Below are 16,754 nucleotides of genomic sequence, written 5' to 3'. Positions count from 1 at the left end.
CATATTGCTTTCACGGCTAAATGCCAAAATTCCTATACTATGGACAACAGTAATATCTACATTGGAACCCAATTAATATCAAGTCAAACATTTGCCAGAGCTTATATGAATAAAGTAGCTATGTTCTTTAGCTCTTGGCAAGATCATATGAGACATACAGGAACCATGCTGCAAGACAAATCCAATCCACTATTGTTCTAACCAAATTTTACCTAGAGTTTGTAAAGAGATTCAATCATGTTATTGAACATGACTTTGATAAACCATTTCTGTTATACACTGATGTGGTTTCTAACCCAATACTAGCTGTAGTAAGCCAGTACCAAGGATGGGGAGCTCTTGGGATGCAGTCAGTGATGTTTGTGTCATCCCTTCCTGCATCAATTTTGGATTGGGGGTGTGACGTTATGGACATGATCTGTGACCGATCATTGTTGCAACCAAGGTCCTATAGTTGCACCAGATCTTGTACAAAGGAGGTCCAGTAAGATGTCTATAAAAATGTTGTAATTTGCTGGTTATAATTATGCTGTCTGAATGTGTGTATCATGTTTGTATCTGAAGTTACGAATATTGCCTATGTGCTTGTATCTCAATGTGTTTGATTCTAAGTAGCACCAGCGAAGCATTTGGTCAGCTTATTGAGAAGGAACAGGAGTACTTGTGGCACCTTAGAGACTAACAAATTTATTAGAGCATAAGCTTTCGTGGGCTACAGCCCACTTCTTCGGATATACATATGCATCCGAAGAAGTGGGCTGTAGCCCACGAAAGCTTATGCTCTAATAAATTTGTTAGTCTCTAAGGTGCCACAAGTACTCCTGTTCTTTTTGCGGATACAGACTAACACGGCTGCTACTCTGAACCTTATTGAGAAGGGACTCTTCAGATTAAGTGCCCAATCAAGAAACACTTAACTGACAATGGACCTTGGGAGACTCCAATCCACATATGAGGGCCCTCCCTGGGGACGTTCAAGGTAGCATGTGAGCAATGGCTGCTCTACCTGTAAAGAACTGAGTCATGCATGGACATGTGACTTCCCCATGTTGTTACCTGGGGTTCTTGCAACCCAAAGCTCTTGGTAACTTTTACTCTGTGCGAGGAGGTGTGAGGAAATAAATCAGGGGAGACCTGGCCGTCCGACTGATAGATGGCTGGCACGAACAGGACAACACAAGAGTGCTTTCACTTAAAGCTACACTTTACTTAATCTCAAGCACTTACACAGGTCCACAACAGGTTAGTAAAACACCCCCAACTCTCGATAATTACCGAAGCTGAGTGTGGCTCTTGAGTGGCACAGTGGCAGCCCATCTGCCGGTGGGGAACACAAGATGCATCCAGAGAGAGGCCAGTCCCGAAGGGTTTCCCCCCCCCCCATCTCAAGCTTTTTCCCCTTATTTATACATTAGTAATACAATGACATGTTCCTTAAAGAAAAGTTACGAAGCAAGCAGTTCCACTGGGCAAGCAAGAGGCTCCTTCTGATTATTGATTAACTAGGGTTACCATATTTCTACAAGCAAAAAAGAGGACGGTGGGGGGGAGGAGCCCCGTTCTAGCCCTGCCCCTGCCCCACCCCCATCCATTCCCTCCCATTTCCCACCCCCTGATTGCCCCCATCAGAACCCCCAACCCCCCCGCTCCTTGTCCCCTGACTGCCCCCTCCTGAGAATGCCCTACGACCCTACCTGTCCCCTGACTGCCCTGACCCTTATCCACACTCCCACCCCATATTCACACCCCTGCCCCCAGACAGACCCCCCGGGGACTCCCATGCCCTATCCAACTGCTCCCTGCCCCCGACAGGACCCCCAGAACTCCTGACCCATCCAACTCCCTCTGCTACCTGCCTGCCTCGACCCCTCTCCACACCCTTGCCCCCCTGACAGTCCCCCCCCAAAACTCCCGACCCATCCAACCCCCCTCCCTGTCCCCTGACCAGGGCCAGCTTTAAAAAGCCCAGGAATCGGGCTGTGCTCCGGCCGGCGCTGCTGGGGCCCGGGCCCAGCTTACCTGCTGCTGCCTCCTGCTTGCCCCTGCTTCTTTTCACACTTCCCGCAAAGATCTGATTCGCGGGAAGCAGGGGAGGGGGAGGATCAGGGGGCGGAGCGTTCACGGGAGGGGAAGAGGGGGAAGACCGCTGCGGGGCCGGATGGCATGGTAAGGCTGCAGGGGATGGGGGGAGCTGGGAAGGGGCTTTGGCTGCCCAGCGGCGCTTGGCCGCTGCTTTTCTATTTATAAATAGCCGACCGGGGGGAAATCCCGGACATTTTTAGATTTTTAAAAATCCCCCCCAGACGGCTATTTATAGACCGAAAAGCCAGACATGTCCGGGGAAATCCGGATATATGGTAGCCCTAGATTAACCAGGTGTGGGTCTTTCCAGAGCCTGCAGCCTTAAGACCCCAATAGACATTACATGCATTTTAAAAGAGCAGGATCAGCAACTTCAACACAATTCTTATCAGGAAGGATGCGGGGTCAAGCTGCCCTTTCTGAGGCACCCTAAACCCCCTCCCATCCTGCCTTGGTCAAGCTGAGATTGCTGAATGGCCAATTTACAGCTTGCTGACTAGGTTGCTTTTTAACAATAAGCCATAGTGGTTTTAGGCACTCTACTGGTTTGCAAAGTCTCCCCGTACAATGTGACTCCAAACTCCACCTTGCTGCTGTGATTTTCCACAGTAAGAACAAAGGAGTCCTTCCACATGGCAGAGGATATAAAAGGCCCTGGAAACCTCTCCATTTTGTTTTCAATCCTGCTTCTTACTCCTGGAGGAACTTTGCTACACTGAGGCCTAGTCTTCACTTACCGGCTGGTCCGGAGGCACGCCATCGATGTTCTGGGATCGATCCCGGAAGTGCTCACAATCGACGCCGGTACTCCAGCTCGCCGAGAGGAGTACGCGGCGTCGACGGGGGGAGACTTCCAGCCGCGTCTGGACCTCGGTAAGTCCGGAGTAAGGTACTTCGAATTCAGCTACGTTATTAACGTAGCTGAATTTGCGTACCTTAGTCCGAAGTCCGGACTAAGTGTAGACCAGCCCTGAAGCTCTGAACAAAGGACTGAATGACCCATCCAAGCTGTGGATGTACTCCAGAGACTTGGTTTGAGCCTGCAGTTAATTCCATCACTGCTACAAGCCTGAACCAAGAACTTTGCCATTACTGTATCTAATTGATTCCTTTAACCAGTTTTAGCTCTCATCTATACTTCTTTCTTTTTATGAATAAACCTTTAGATTTTAGATTCTAAAGGATAGGCAACAGCGTGATTTGTGGGTAAGATCTGACTGGTATATTGACCCAGGTCTGGGGCTTGGGCCTTTGGGATCAGAAGAACCTTTTTTCTTTTACTGGGGTATTGGTTTTCATAACCATTCATCCCCATAAGGAGCGGTGCTGGTGGTGATGCAAGGGAACTGGAGTATCTGAGGGAATTGCTTGGATGACTTCTGGTTAACCAGTGGGGTAAAACCCAAGTCCTCTCTGTTTGGCTGGTTTGGTTTGCCTTAATTGTAAAGGAACTCCAGCTTTGGGCTGTAATTGCCCTGCTTTAAGCAATTTGTCCTGAACTGATACTCTCAGTAGTGTCCTGCCAGAGGCCACATCACAGAAACTCCCTCAAGACTGTCACTAGATGTGCTGGGATACCACTGAGAACAACCCCCCTGCCAGAAGAGGCTAACCTTCACTCCTGTCTTGCTGAGTTAGACACTTCAGTCAGTTTCAGCACAGACCCAGGGGTTGGGCCACACCTCTCTGCAGTTCACTGAAACTGAGATCCACTCAGCTCAGGGGCTTTTTAGTAAACCGGGACTTTCCCAGCACCCAGTCTTTCTGGGAGCCTAAATCCCGAATAAATCTGTTTTACTTTGTATAAAGCTTATACAGGGTAAACTCATAAATTGTCCGCCCTCTATAACACTGATAGAGAGAGATGCACAACTGTTTGCTCCCCCAGGTATTAATTACTTACTCTGGGTTAATTAATAAGCAAAAAGTGATTTTATTAAGTATAAAAAGTAGGATTTAAGTGGTTCCAAGTAATAACCGGCAGAACAAAGTTACCAAGCAAAATAAAACAAAGCACGCAAATCTAAGGGCATGTCTACATTACAAAATTAGGTCGATTTTATAGAAGTCGATCTTTAATAACCAATTTTATACAGTCAATCATGCATGTCCCCACTAAGCACATAAGGTTGGCGGAGTGCATCCTCAATATCGTGGCAACCATTGACTCATGGAGTGGTGCACTGTGGGTAGCTATCCCACAGTCCCCGTTGTCCATTGGAATTCTGGGTTAAGCTCCCAATGCCTGATGGGGCAAAAACATTGTCGTGGATGGTTTTGGGTACATGTCATCAGTCTCTCCTCCCTCCCTTCTTCCCTCCTTGAAAGCAACGTCAAACAATTATATTTGACTTTTTTCCTGGGTTATCCATGCAGACGCCATAGCACGGCAAGCATGGAGCCCACTCAGCTGCACGCTGCTTTTGTGAGCATTGTAAACACCTCGTGTATTATCCTACAGTATGTGCAGAGCCTAGCTAGGAGCTGCCAGCATGAGGAAGATTGTGAGGAGGACACGTACACAGAGGTTCCTGAAAGCACAGGATGTGGCAATTGGGATATCGTGATGCATTGGGGCATGTGAATACAGTGGAACGCCAATTCTGGGCCCAGCAAACAAGCACAGACTGGTGGGACCACATAGTGTTGCAGGTATGGGATGATTCCCAGTGGCTGCGAAACTTTCGGATGTGTAAGGCCACTTTCATGGAACTTTGTGAGTTGCTTTCCCTCTCCCTGAAGTGCAGGAATACCAAGACGAGAACTGCCCTGACAGTTGAGAAGCAAGTGGCCAGGGCCTGCTCCAGGCACCAGCTGAGCAAGCTGGTGCTTGGGGCGGCAGATTGTTTGAGGCAGCATTCCGCCCTATCCTAGGGCAGCACGGCCGCTTTTTTTTGTGTTCCGCTCTGGCCACCCTGTAGGGGGCGGTGGCGCAGAGAACCAGAGCGCCCTGCAGGGCAGTCCTCTTCCTTCCCTCCCCGCTGACCAGAGTGGAGCCCTTGTGGCAGGAGGGGCTGCATGGGAGTGCCCCCACTGTAGCCCTGTCCGCCCCCTTCTCTTTCCCACCCGCTCCCTCCCCCGCCCCCAGCAGTCCCCCTGCACCCGCGCTCCGGCCGCGCCGCAGGTGTTTGTTTGTTTGTTTGTTTGTTTTTTTTGCTTGGGGCGGCCAAAAAGCCAGAGCTGGCCCTGCAAGTGGCGATAGCCCTGTGGAAGCTTGCAATGCTTGACTGCTAACAGTCAGTTGAGAATCAATTTGGAGTGGGCAAATCTACCGTTGGGGCTGCTATGATCCAAGTAGCCAGGGCAATCAATACCCTTCTGCTAAGAATGGTAGTGACTCTGGGAAATGTGCAGGTCATCGTGGATGGCTTTGCTGCAATGGGGTTCCCTAACTGTGGTGGGGCGATAGGGATATGATCAGAGGAATGGAAAAACCTGTCGTATGAAAAGAGATTAGAGGAGCTTGGGTTGTTTAGTCTGACAAAGCGAAGACTGAGGGGGATATGATTGCTATCTTCAAATATATCAGAGGGGTTAATAAAAGGGAGGGAGAGGAATTATTCCAGCTTAGTACTAATGTGGACACGAGAACGAATGGATACAAACTGGCCGGGGGGAAGTTCAGGCTTGAAATTAGACGAAGGTTTCTGACCGTCAGAGGGGTGAAATATTGGAACGGCCTTCCGAGGGAAACGGTGGGGGCGACGGACCTGTCTGGTTTTAAGATTAAGTTGGATAAGTTTATGGAGGGAATGGTTTAATGGTAAAACATAGTAGCCAAGGAAAACCAAGCAACGGTACATGAATAGCATAATGGCCAACAAGGGTCAGGCTAGAGACTCTTGCCTATATGCTCGGGGTATTACTGATAGCCATATTTGGGGTCGGGAAGGAATTTTCCTCCAGGGTAGATTGGCTGAGCCTCTGGAGGTTTTTCGCCTTCCTCCGCAGCATGGGGCAGGGATCACTAGCAGGAGGGTCTCAGCCGATTGAAGTCACTAAAACACAGGATTGGGGACTTCAACGGCAGAGTCCAGGGAAGGGTCTTGCGGCCTGCAGCATGCAGGGGGTCAGACCAGATGATCATAATGGTCCCTTCTGACCTTAAAGTCTATGAGTCTATGAACATTTCGTCTATCTTGGCACTGGGCCACCTTGCCAAACAGTACATAAATCGCAAGGGGTACCTCTCAATGGTGTTGCAACCACTGGCGGATCACAAGGGCCGTTTCACTGACATCAACGTGGGATGGTTGGGAAAGGTGCATGACGCTCGCATCTTTCGGAACTCCAGGCTGTTCGGAAAGTTGCAAGAAGGGACTTTCTTCCCAGACCAGAAAATTACCATTGGAGATGTTGAATTGCCAATAGTTATCCTGGGGGACCTAGCCTATCCCTTGCTCTCATGAAGCCATACACAGGCAGCCTGGATAGCAGTAAGGAGCAGTCCAACTATAGACTGAGCAAATGCAGAATGGTGGTAGAATGTGCCTTTGGACATTTAAAAGGGTGCTGGCGCAGTTTGCTGAGTAGGTTAGACCTCAGCAAAAGCAATATTCCCACTGTTATTGCTGCTTGCTGTGTGCTTCCATAATATCTGTCAGAATAAGGGGGAGACGTTTATGGTGGGGTGGGAGGTTGAGGCAGATCACCTGGCAGCCAATTTTGAACAGCCAGACACCAGGGCACTTAGAAGAGCACACCAAGGTGTACTGTGCATCAGAGAGGCTTTGAAAAACAGTTTAATGACTGACCAGGCTGTGGTGTGACAGTTGTGTGTGTTTGTCCTTGATGCAAAGCCGTGAATGTACTTCCCTGTAAGCCAATTCCACTCCCCGCTTCAACCACAGCTGGCACAGGAAATAAAGTCCCTATTGTTCTCAATCCATTCATTCTTTATTTAAAAAAAGACTTGAGATCACTGACAATGCTGACTTGTAAAAGGAAGCCCAGGTGTACAAAGCATTTGATAACTGGGTGGGGTAGGGAAGGACAAGGCCACATTGCTTATTGTAGCCACACTACAAATCAAAGCTGTTTGAATGACAACCTTCTGTTGCTTGGGCCATCCCCTGGAGTTGAGTGGCAGGGTGCCTGGAGCCTCCCCTCGTCTTCCCCCCACGTTCTTGGATGTCTCGGTGAGGAGGATATGGAACTTGGCAAGGAGGGCAGGTGGTTATACAAAGGATGCAGCAGCGGTCTGTACTCTAATTGCCTTTCCTGCCGCTCCACCAGATGCCTCATGTCCATTTGCTCCCTCATTAGCCTCAGCATCTCCTCCTGCATGTTCTGAAGACTCTCACTGAATGCTTTCCTGGCCTCTGCCACCGAATGCCTCCATGCATTCAGATGAGCGAACTCTGCTCAAGCTACCATGCTACAACTAGCAGTGTGGCCAGGGCATTATGGGCAGTAGCTTGGGCTAGCTGCCTGAGCACAAGCCCATCAGACCCCCTGGGTACGTACTCAGGGGGCTGGGCTGAGCTGCCTCCCATACTGCCTGGGCCACATTGCTATTTTCAGTGTGCTAGCTCAAATAGCATCTGCCTATCCATGATGGGACCCACCCTCACAGCTGCTGTGTGTAGACATACCCAGTGAGATTAACGAAAGAGAAGAGTATGAACCTCTTTGAACTGAGATACCAATACCCTCATTTCAGCACTTTCACCTCAACTCTGCCTATCGATCTCATCTTTCACACAAGCAAACAGCAACAAGAACACACAGATCAAAGAAACCACAACCGGACAGCATGAAGAAGAAGCACCTTTCCAGTCCAGCTCTGCTCTTGCACAAGATGACATCTCCCAGACTTCAACATAAGGGATAAGATAATGTTTGCAGAAGCATTGTCAAGGGATTAGACTTCACTTATTCTTGTGATCCTTGTAATGGGAAATTAAAATGTAACTGTAATTTCAGCTATCATCAACTTCTCCTCTTAAATTCAAAGTTGTTTAGATTCCTGAGGAGGTGATGTAAGTAAACTTCAATATACAGAGAGAAATAGCGGGATTTAAGGTGAATTGGAGATACATGATTTTCCTTACTTTGCCTGTTTCAGGAGTCCTCTTCATGCAGAAGCTAAGAAAGCAGAGGACGATCCCATTCCCCTACAGAGTGAAGCTCTTGATGGCTGCTACTGAATTGTCATTTGGGAATCCAGTCTTCTATTTTATCCCATAAGGTAGGCTGGACCCAGTCAAGTGCAAAGATGTTGTGCTCAGCTCTGTCATGCTGAAACTCTGCTCCACCAGCCTCTGTCTCTCATACACATGTTAGCAAAAAGGAGACAGAACCAACAATATTCTGCTTTCTTGATCACTTTAAGGTGGCCACCAAAGGGACAGAGCTGTCATATTTGGTGGCTGAGCAAGGTAGCCTGGGGCAGACTGTAGCAGCCATCTGTACAAGGCTATACCGCTCCCCAACCCCAACTGATGGGAGAGGAGAGAGAGACACAACCCTCAGCTCCCCATTCATCTGTGAAATCATGGTAGAGATGAAGTGCAGAAAGCATCACATGGCTAATAGCAGGACTGGTGTCATCCTGGGTTCTCCCACCTTCCCATAAGTCCCCTAGGAGTGGAGTGGGCTCTTTGAGGCAGCCAGGCTGGGGCAGATCTACTAGAGAAAGTTGTCTCCGCAATTCTGTAACTGGTGCTTTGGCAGGGCCCTTGCATTGCCTGGGATTCAAACTCCCTGCTTCCTGCCCATCTCACACTGGGGAGGGGAACACCAATCCAGAATGGAAGCTCAGCCCGAAGGCCAATCAGCTGGCACAGGGCAGAGACACAGAGAGAAGACACCCATCTTAGGAGAGAGCAGGTTCTGGCGCTGTTAGTGCAGCTGGGTGGAGAGGGCCCAAATAGGATGACCAGACAGCAAGTGTGAAAAATCGGGACAGAGGTGGGGGGTAATAGGAGCCTATATAAGAAAAAGACCCCAAAATCGGGATTGTCCCTATAAAATCGGGACATCTGGTCACCCTAGGCCCAAAACGTAGCCTGAAATAGGAGCTAGGGGATCAGCCCAGACAGCAGGGTAGGGCATGTCAGTAGCCAGGCTGGGAGAGTGGTCTCAGCGATTGGATCTGAACAGGATGGGGACAGACACCAAGCAATGCATCAGAAACTGGGACTCACCCTCCATGCATTCACTCCATAGAGCAGACAGTCCCTGTTTGACGCTAAGAGCCTGGGAGACAGTTTATAAATTGGCACAGGTGAGTGATCTTAACTAAGTCCTATGAAAAAAAAATGTTTAACTCAGTTACCTAAATGCAGCCATTCAGGAGTTACTCAGTCAAAATAACCATGTTTCTTAGGCCTGGTCTGCCCTAGAAAAGTAGGTCGGTTTAATTACACCTCTGCTTTATTTGTGTCCTTTTGGGATTATTTAAATCCAACCCCCTGAGCGGCATAGTTATGCCAACCTAAGTCCCCGAGTAGACAGGGCTAGGTTGAAGAAGTCTTCCGTTGACCTAATTACTGCCTCTCGAGGAGATGGATTATGTATGCCAACAGTAGAACCCCTCCCATCAGCCTAGGGAGTCTCTACATGTAAGCACTACAGCTGTGCAGCAGCATCTGTGCCACTGTAGTGTCTCAAATGTAAACAAGCCCGTGGAAACCCACAGCTCACTTTAAAGAGTTGTCTTGAGACAGGCAAATTAATGAAAATGAAGGACTGGGCTGAGAGGAGCTGGTGACTGCGTCCATCACAAACGTCTTGGCGACTGGGTGTGAACACACTTAATGTAACTCTCAGGTAGGGGGCTTTTGAGGAACTCAGCCTAACACAAAAGGGAGTTGTGAACTCACCCAGGAGCTTTGGACTGTGTAGGCAGGAGACTTTTGCTGGCTATTGGAGTGTGTGTGTGTGTGTGTCAAATTTGGGGTCATTTCTCCAAGGGGTTCCCAAGATTTATGCTAGTGTAACTCCGTCACCACTAGGGGGTTATACAGCATGATCTATACCAGTACAGTCAGAGCGGCACAGCTACAACTTGTCTGTGCAGCCAGTGCCTTACAGCACAGCTCAGCATGTAGCTGGGAAGTCTGGAAATGCCCCGGTTCACTGATGGAGGTGACCCGGACAGGCTGCCGCCACCGCCGGCTGCCAGGACAATCCTACCTGGGTGAGCTCCTGCCGGCTCCTTGGGAAGGGTGTTTGCTGGCGGCCTTAGCAGATCAGGTTCCCTGGGCAGGGAGAATGTCACAAGGCCGGGACTCTCCCCAGAGTGATTGCTTCTCCCTTTGCCAGCCAGGCTCCCACCATTCGTTGATGGGGGGGAGTTTCCCTCCACTCCCAGAGGTTCCTGCCTGGCTTTGCTTACTCAGAGGGCTTACTCAGAGCACCTGGCAGGGGGGAGTGGGGCAGGGAGCTTGTGTCAAGGAGGGGCTGCTCTATGGTCCAGGGGTTTGACCCAGTGAGGGCTGAGGTTACCTTGGAAACAGAACAGGTGGGCAAAGTGAGACTGGTTCAGGATCCCATGTGGAGAGCAGTGTGAGGGGAAGGGGGTCTCTGGGTCAGGGATAGGGTCCCACAGGGAGAGCAATGTAAGGGGGGGGGTCTCTGCAGCTGGGGCAGGGTCCCATGTGGAGAGCAGTGTGAGGGGAAGGAGATCTCTCCAGGTCATGGTCAAGGTCCCGTGGTGGGGAGGAGTGTGAGGAATGGGGAGGTTCTCTGGGGCAGGGTTGGGGTCCCAGGGGCAGGGACTTAGAACTAGGGGCGCTGGGGATGTGGCAGCACCCCCAGCCTTGAAGTGGTTTCCATCATATACAGGGTTTACAGTTTTGTTCAATGGCTTTCAGCACCCCCACTATAAAAATTGTTCCAACATCAGTCCCCCTTCCTGAGCTCTGCCGGTGCTCCTCAGTTCTGACCCACAGCCATTCCAGCCCTGGGCTCCCCACACACAGCTCTGCCAGTTCTCCTCAATCCCAACCCACAGTCCCCCCCACAAACACACTATTCCAATCCTTGCCTCTGTATTTTTTTCCTTTTCCTCCACAGTGAAATAAACTAATCTGAAAAAGGCCACTGTTATTCCGAATAGGAATATCCACATGGGGAGTTATACTGGTCTGATTATAGCACTATAATTAACCTGGTATAGTAATGCTGGTAAGTTTTCTGTGTAGACAAGCCCTCTGACGCCGGTTGCTGCTGGAGGAAAGAGATCAGTCTGGACAGACTGACAGGCTCACAGCATTGATCAATGCTGATGCTCCTGTGAAGCAATGGTTCCTCAGTATGTACTACCACCGCTTGGCCATTTCTTTTCATTCAGTTAATTGCTCATCACTCTCATGTTATTTACCTAATGTCCAAGCATCATGATTTTATCTGGAAAGCCATCGCAAAAATCCAATGAGCTAGGCAAGGGGGGTGCTGGTGCATCAAGCCCCCCTCTCCCTACTCATATATCCTCTGTGGTGTGGATTGTTAAATCCACACCAAACTGGGATTAAAGTAACAGTGTCCTGAAATCTCAAGGGAATTTGGGGATCCTGAAAGTTCCTGGCACAGAACCTTGGGAATAAGAAGCCTCTGCACCCCCCCTATTTCTGTGTCCTGGGAGGGAAGGGTGACTCTAAAATATCTGCTCAGAGAATCCCATTTGCTAGCACTCAGAAGCAGGGAGCTGCTCAAACCAGCAAACAGTCGTGTCTGTCATTTGGAAACAGGACACAAAACCCAGGAGCTGGGTGAAAAAAACAAAGGAAAAATACAAAGTCTGACATTTTTTAAATAAATTTTATTCTGTTCCTTTGCTGGTTGCTTCAAAATTTCCCCCTGCATCTTGTATTGAAGGTTCATTGGTTTGTTGAAATCGGTAATTTTCAAAGACTTGAAATCAGTTTGATTTCAAATTCAAAAAGTTTTCTAAAATGAATGATTTGGGTAGGGGGGAACCCAAATGTTCTAAAACCTCCTGCCTTGTGATTAAGCCAATCAAAAGGGAATTGAGTGGTGGCAAGGAGTGTCTGGGAAAATCCATTGTATTGTCCCCCTCACCTGTGAGATCATGCCCTTATCATTGGAACAACAGAGACTTGGTGGGATAACTCACATGACTGGAGTACTGTCGTGGCTGGATATAAACTATTCAGGAAGGACAGGCAGGGCAGAAAAGGTGGGGGAGTTGCATTGTATGTAAGAGAGGGGTATGACTGCTCAGAGCTCCGGTATGAAACTGCAGAAAAACCTGAGAGTCTGTGGATTAAGTTTAGAAGTGTGAGCAACATGGGTGATGTCGTGATGGGAGTCTGCTATAGATCCCCAGACCAAGGGGATGAGGTGAACGAGACTTTCTTCCAGCAACTAGCAGAAGTTACTAGATTGCAGGCCCTGGTTCTCATGGGAGACTTTAATCACCCTGATATCTGCTAGGAGAGCAATACAGCGGTGCACAGACAATCCAGGAAGTTTTTGGAAAGTGTAGGGGACAATTTCCTGGTGCAAGTGCTGGAGGAACCAACTAGGGGCAGAGCTCTTCTAGACCTGCACAACCTGGGAAGAATTAGTAGGGGAAGCAAAAGCTACACCGGGGGGGGGGGGACTACAAAAAAAGAAAAGGGGGGGGCGTGAGCAGTGCGAGGGGGGGCAACAAAACGGGGGCACAAGCGCACACAGGGAGGTTGGGGGGGGGTGGGAGCACCAGAGCAGCGGCTCAGAAACAAAATGGAATGTCCAGCCAGCTGCAGCCCAAGGACAAGGAGGGGCAGGAGGAAAAACTCCAGCCAGATGCAGCCCAAGGACAGGGCCGGAAACACAGCCAGCAGGCTAGGAACTGAGCGGGGGGGGGGGGGAATGGGCACCAAAAAAATAAACAGAAAGGGGCTAAAAGGAGTGGGGCAGGGTAGGGCCAACTAATACAGGGGGGGCTACAGGGAGGGGACCCCACCAGCTAAACGCAGTTGGGGGGCAGGAGAAGTCCAGGGCGGGGGAAAAGGTGCACCCACAGCGCTCGCAAAGCGCAGGCTCTGCCGTTCACTGCTGCAAGTAAACAGTCCCGGACGATGGAAGAGGCGGGGGGAGCAAACAGCCCTGCCAAGGGGCGAAAAGCAGGTCCAGGTGGCACGCGGGGCGGTGGAGGGGTTGTCGGCAGCTGTCGGCGGTGGGGGTGGTGGCAGGGGGGGGAGCAGATGGACGAAGGGGGGGGCACCGCACCCCCCCCGCACCCCCTTCAACAGTCCGCTACGGGGGACGGGACAGCAGGATCCCAAGTCAACCTCGGAGCTTCCTGGCAAGCGATGGCTTCCAGTCCGAGGAATTACGAGCGAGAGGCTCAGTACCGTCCACACTCCTAACGCGACTGGGGGCACCACCACCCCAGGAACAAAGATGGCAAAGTCACTCGAAACACAGTCCTCAAACAACCCCCTCCACAATCTCTCGAACCAGGGACGCAGTCTCTTCGCACTCTGCGACAGAGGCAGCGGCTCCCACACAGGAACAACAGCAGCAGCGAGCGGCAGTCAGCCGGCTGGGCAGCCAGCCAGGCAGGCAAGCAAGCAGGCAGGTGGGCCCCCAGATGGTATCGGTGTTGGCGTAGGGGGGCCGATGCTTCTCCCTCCGGAGGCGAGGGTGAGGGGGGGGGCAGGCCGGCAAGGCCCCCCCCTCTGCACTCACTCACTTACGCAGCAGCAGCGGCAGCGGCAGCAAGAGCAGCAACAGCAGCAGCAGGAGAGGGCCAGGGAGAACGGAGGGAGAAGGGAGCACAGAAAACTCCAGCTGGCTCCCGACGGCCCCTGAGAGAGAGGAGCCTGAATTGGCACCCAAGTGGGCGGAGCCACCGCCACCTGTTCCCGCCCCCCGGAAGTCAAGGGGCGGGACAGGAAGTATAAAAGCCAGGCCCCAGCACTCAGTTGGAGCCCAGCGGCCGGAGAGGCCAGACGTGCCGGTGCGAGCTCTGGCTAGACCGAGCCTTCCCAGAGCCAGGTACCCCGACGCGGACGGACCGAGCCTCCCCAGAGCCAGATACCCAGACGCCGGCCGACCGGACCTCCCCAGAGCCAGGTACCCCGACGCGGATTGGCCGAGCCTTCCCCGAGCAAGGTACCCCGAAGTGGAGTGGCCGAGCCTGCCCCGAGCACGGTACCTCGAGGGGGAGCCCGAGCGCCCCCCTGACCCGAGACCGGAGGAGCAGCCCGACCCAGACGACCCTCTGCGAGCTGAGGAACCCATGGTGTGGGACCCCGCTGCCGAGCCCAGCGATGAGCAGGTACCAATGGAGGGGGAAATGGAAAGTAGCCCGGGGGTAGCTGACCCCAGTCTGGCTACAACAGAGGAGCCAATGTCGGTGTGTTGCGGTCAGGACCCCACCGACACAGCGGCAGACTGACTGCCGCTCTTAGGGCCCCGGGCTGGGACACAGTGGAGTGGGTGGGCCTGTGTCCCCCCTGCCACCCCACTTACGGGTGGCAGCCTCCCTCTCCAGCCAGCGTTCCGGCATCGCAAGTGAACTATTGTTTGTTGCCCCGCCCTGACTAAGGGCCTGGGGCGTCCTGAGCTTGTTAGTGCTCAGCTCCTGCGACCCGGATCTGAGCCCCCCCTGAACTATTGTTTATTGCCCCACCCCGACTAAGCGCCTGGGCTTACTAACTGTTAGTGCTCAGCTCCTACGGCACGGACCTGAGCCCCCTTGGACTATTGTGTGCCGCCCCGCCCTGATTGAGGGCCGGGCCTTAGCTACTAACTGTGTGAGTGCTCAGCCTTCAGGAAGGTTCTGAGCCCCCCTGAACCCTTTTGTGTTGCCCGCCCTGAGCTAGCGCGTGGGCTTGACTGACTTTGTACTCCCCAGCTCCGGCAGTGAGAACCGGAGCCCGGATCAGGGCTGCTGCCTAGCCCTGACGGAGAGCGGTAGCCCATTGCAGAGGCCGTATACCTTTGGCGTAGCCCCTGCCAGAGGGGCGAAACCCGGAGACCCTCAAACCCCGAGACCGATCCAGGCCGTGTAAGTGAGGCGGCCTGGCTCCCGACGGCCCCTGAGAGGGCACGGCCCCCGCACCGGACCTTTACAGACCTCCTGAGGTCCCTTCCAACCCTGATATTCTATGATTCTATCACTGCCCCCACTTCCTCAAAACACAAGGTAATTCACTGTTCAAAAACTTTTAACTCAGAGTTGAGGTTGCCCAGTTCTGCCTTGTGGCTAAGCAGTTAAGATAATGCCTCACACGCTTTCCCAGCTATGCACCCTTGGAGCAATGCCCCAGTACAACACTTTCTGAGCCTGGGAAGGGAAAGCAAAGAAGACTAGTGTGGGGGAAGTCTTACACCTTGGTAGGGGTGGAGAGGCCATTAAGAGAGGGAAGGTGATAACTGAGAGGGGTCAGTCCTGGGGCCGGTTTTGTTCAACATCTTTATTAATGATCTGGATGATGGGATGAAATGCACCCTCAGCAACTTTGCAGATGAAACTAAGCTGCGGGGAGAGGTAGATACGCTGGACGGTAGGGATAGGGTCCAGAGTGACCTAGACAAATTGGAGGATTGGGCCAAAAGAAATCTGAAGACCAGTCCTGCACTTAGGAAGGAAGAATCCCATGCATCGCTACAGGCTGGGGACTGACTAGCTAAGTGGCAGTTCTGCAGAAAAAGACCTGGGGATTACAGTGGACAAGAAGCTAGATATGAGTCAGCAATGTGCCCGTGTTGCCAAGAAGGCCAATGACATATTGGGATGTATTAGTAGGAGCATTGCCAGCAGATCAAGGGAAGTGACTATTCCCCTCTATTCGGCACTGGTGAGGCCACACCTGGAGTATTGTGTCCAGTTTTGGTCCCCCCACTACAGAAGGGATGTGGACAAATTGGAGAGAGTACAGCGGAGGGGAATGAAAATAATTAGTGGGCTGAGGCACATGCCTTACGAGGGGAGGCTGGGGGAACTGGGTTTATTTAGTCTGCAGAAGAGAAGAGTGAGGGGGGGATTTGATAGCAGCCTTCATTTGATAGCAGCCCCCCCTGAAGGCAGGTTCCAAAGAGGATGGAGCTAGGCTATTCTCAGTGGTGGCAGATGACAGAACAAGAAGCAATGGTCTCAAGTTGCAGTGGGGGAGTTCTAGGTTGAATATTAGGAAACACTATTTCACTAGGAGGATGGTGAAGCTCTGGAATGGGTTACCTAGGGAGGTGGTGGAATCTCCATCCCTGGAGGTTTTTAAGGCCCGGCTTGACAAAGCCCTGGCTGGGATGATTTAGTTGGGGTTGGTCCTGCGTTGAGCAGGGGATTGGACTAGATGACCTCCTGAAGTCTCTTCCAAACCTAAAATTCTATGATGGGCTGTGAGGAGCACATCTACCAGCTGGAGGCAGCTGTGTGTGTGTGTGTGTGTGTGTGTGTGTGTGTGTGTGTGAGGAGAATACCAGACCTCCTATCCCAGGTCTGGGCCTAGTGTAGGGGGAAGGGGCACTGTACATCAGCAGCAGCATAGGAGGATTGGAGTGATGTGAAGTGGCCTATTCATCTCAAGGGGATGTGCTCATCTGAATGAGAGCACCTCATTGAGATGAATAGGCCACTTCACATCACTCCAATCCTCCTATGCTGCTGCTGATGTACAGTGCCCCTTCCCCCTACACTAGGCCCAGACCTGGGATAGGAGGTCTGGTATTCTCCTCACACACACACACACACACACACACACACACACACA

General features: G+C 51.6%; 1 protein-coding gene across 1 annotated transcript; it reads left to right on the top strand.

Annotated features, from left to right (window-relative positions):
- The first annotated feature begins 13,346 nt into the window (after nucleotides 1–13,346).
- On the top strand, nucleotides 13,347–14,639 carry LOC117876573 (translation initiation factor IF-2-like). The gene is made up of 4 exons (XM_034768827.1): nucleotides 13,347–13,384; nucleotides 13,498–13,630; nucleotides 13,850–14,112; nucleotides 14,152–14,639. The coding sequence occupies exons 1-4, from the start codon at nucleotides 13,347–13,349 to the stop codon at nucleotides 14,435–14,437; spliced, it is 720 nt and encodes a 239-aa protein (XP_034624718.1). The 3' UTR covers nucleotides 14,438–14,639.
- The last annotated feature ends 2,115 nt before the right edge of the window (nucleotides 14,640–16,754 follow it).

The sequence above is a fragment of the Trachemys scripta genome, chromosome 4 (assembly GCF_013100865.1).
Source record: "Trachemys scripta elegans isolate TJP31775 chromosome 4, CAS_Tse_1.0, whole genome shotgun sequence".
Lineage (NCBI taxonomy): Eukaryota > Metazoa > Chordata > Testudines > Emydidae > Trachemys > Trachemys scripta.
The sequence above is the reverse complement of the archived record's forward strand: the minus strand, read 5'-3'. Positions and strand labels throughout refer to the sequence as shown.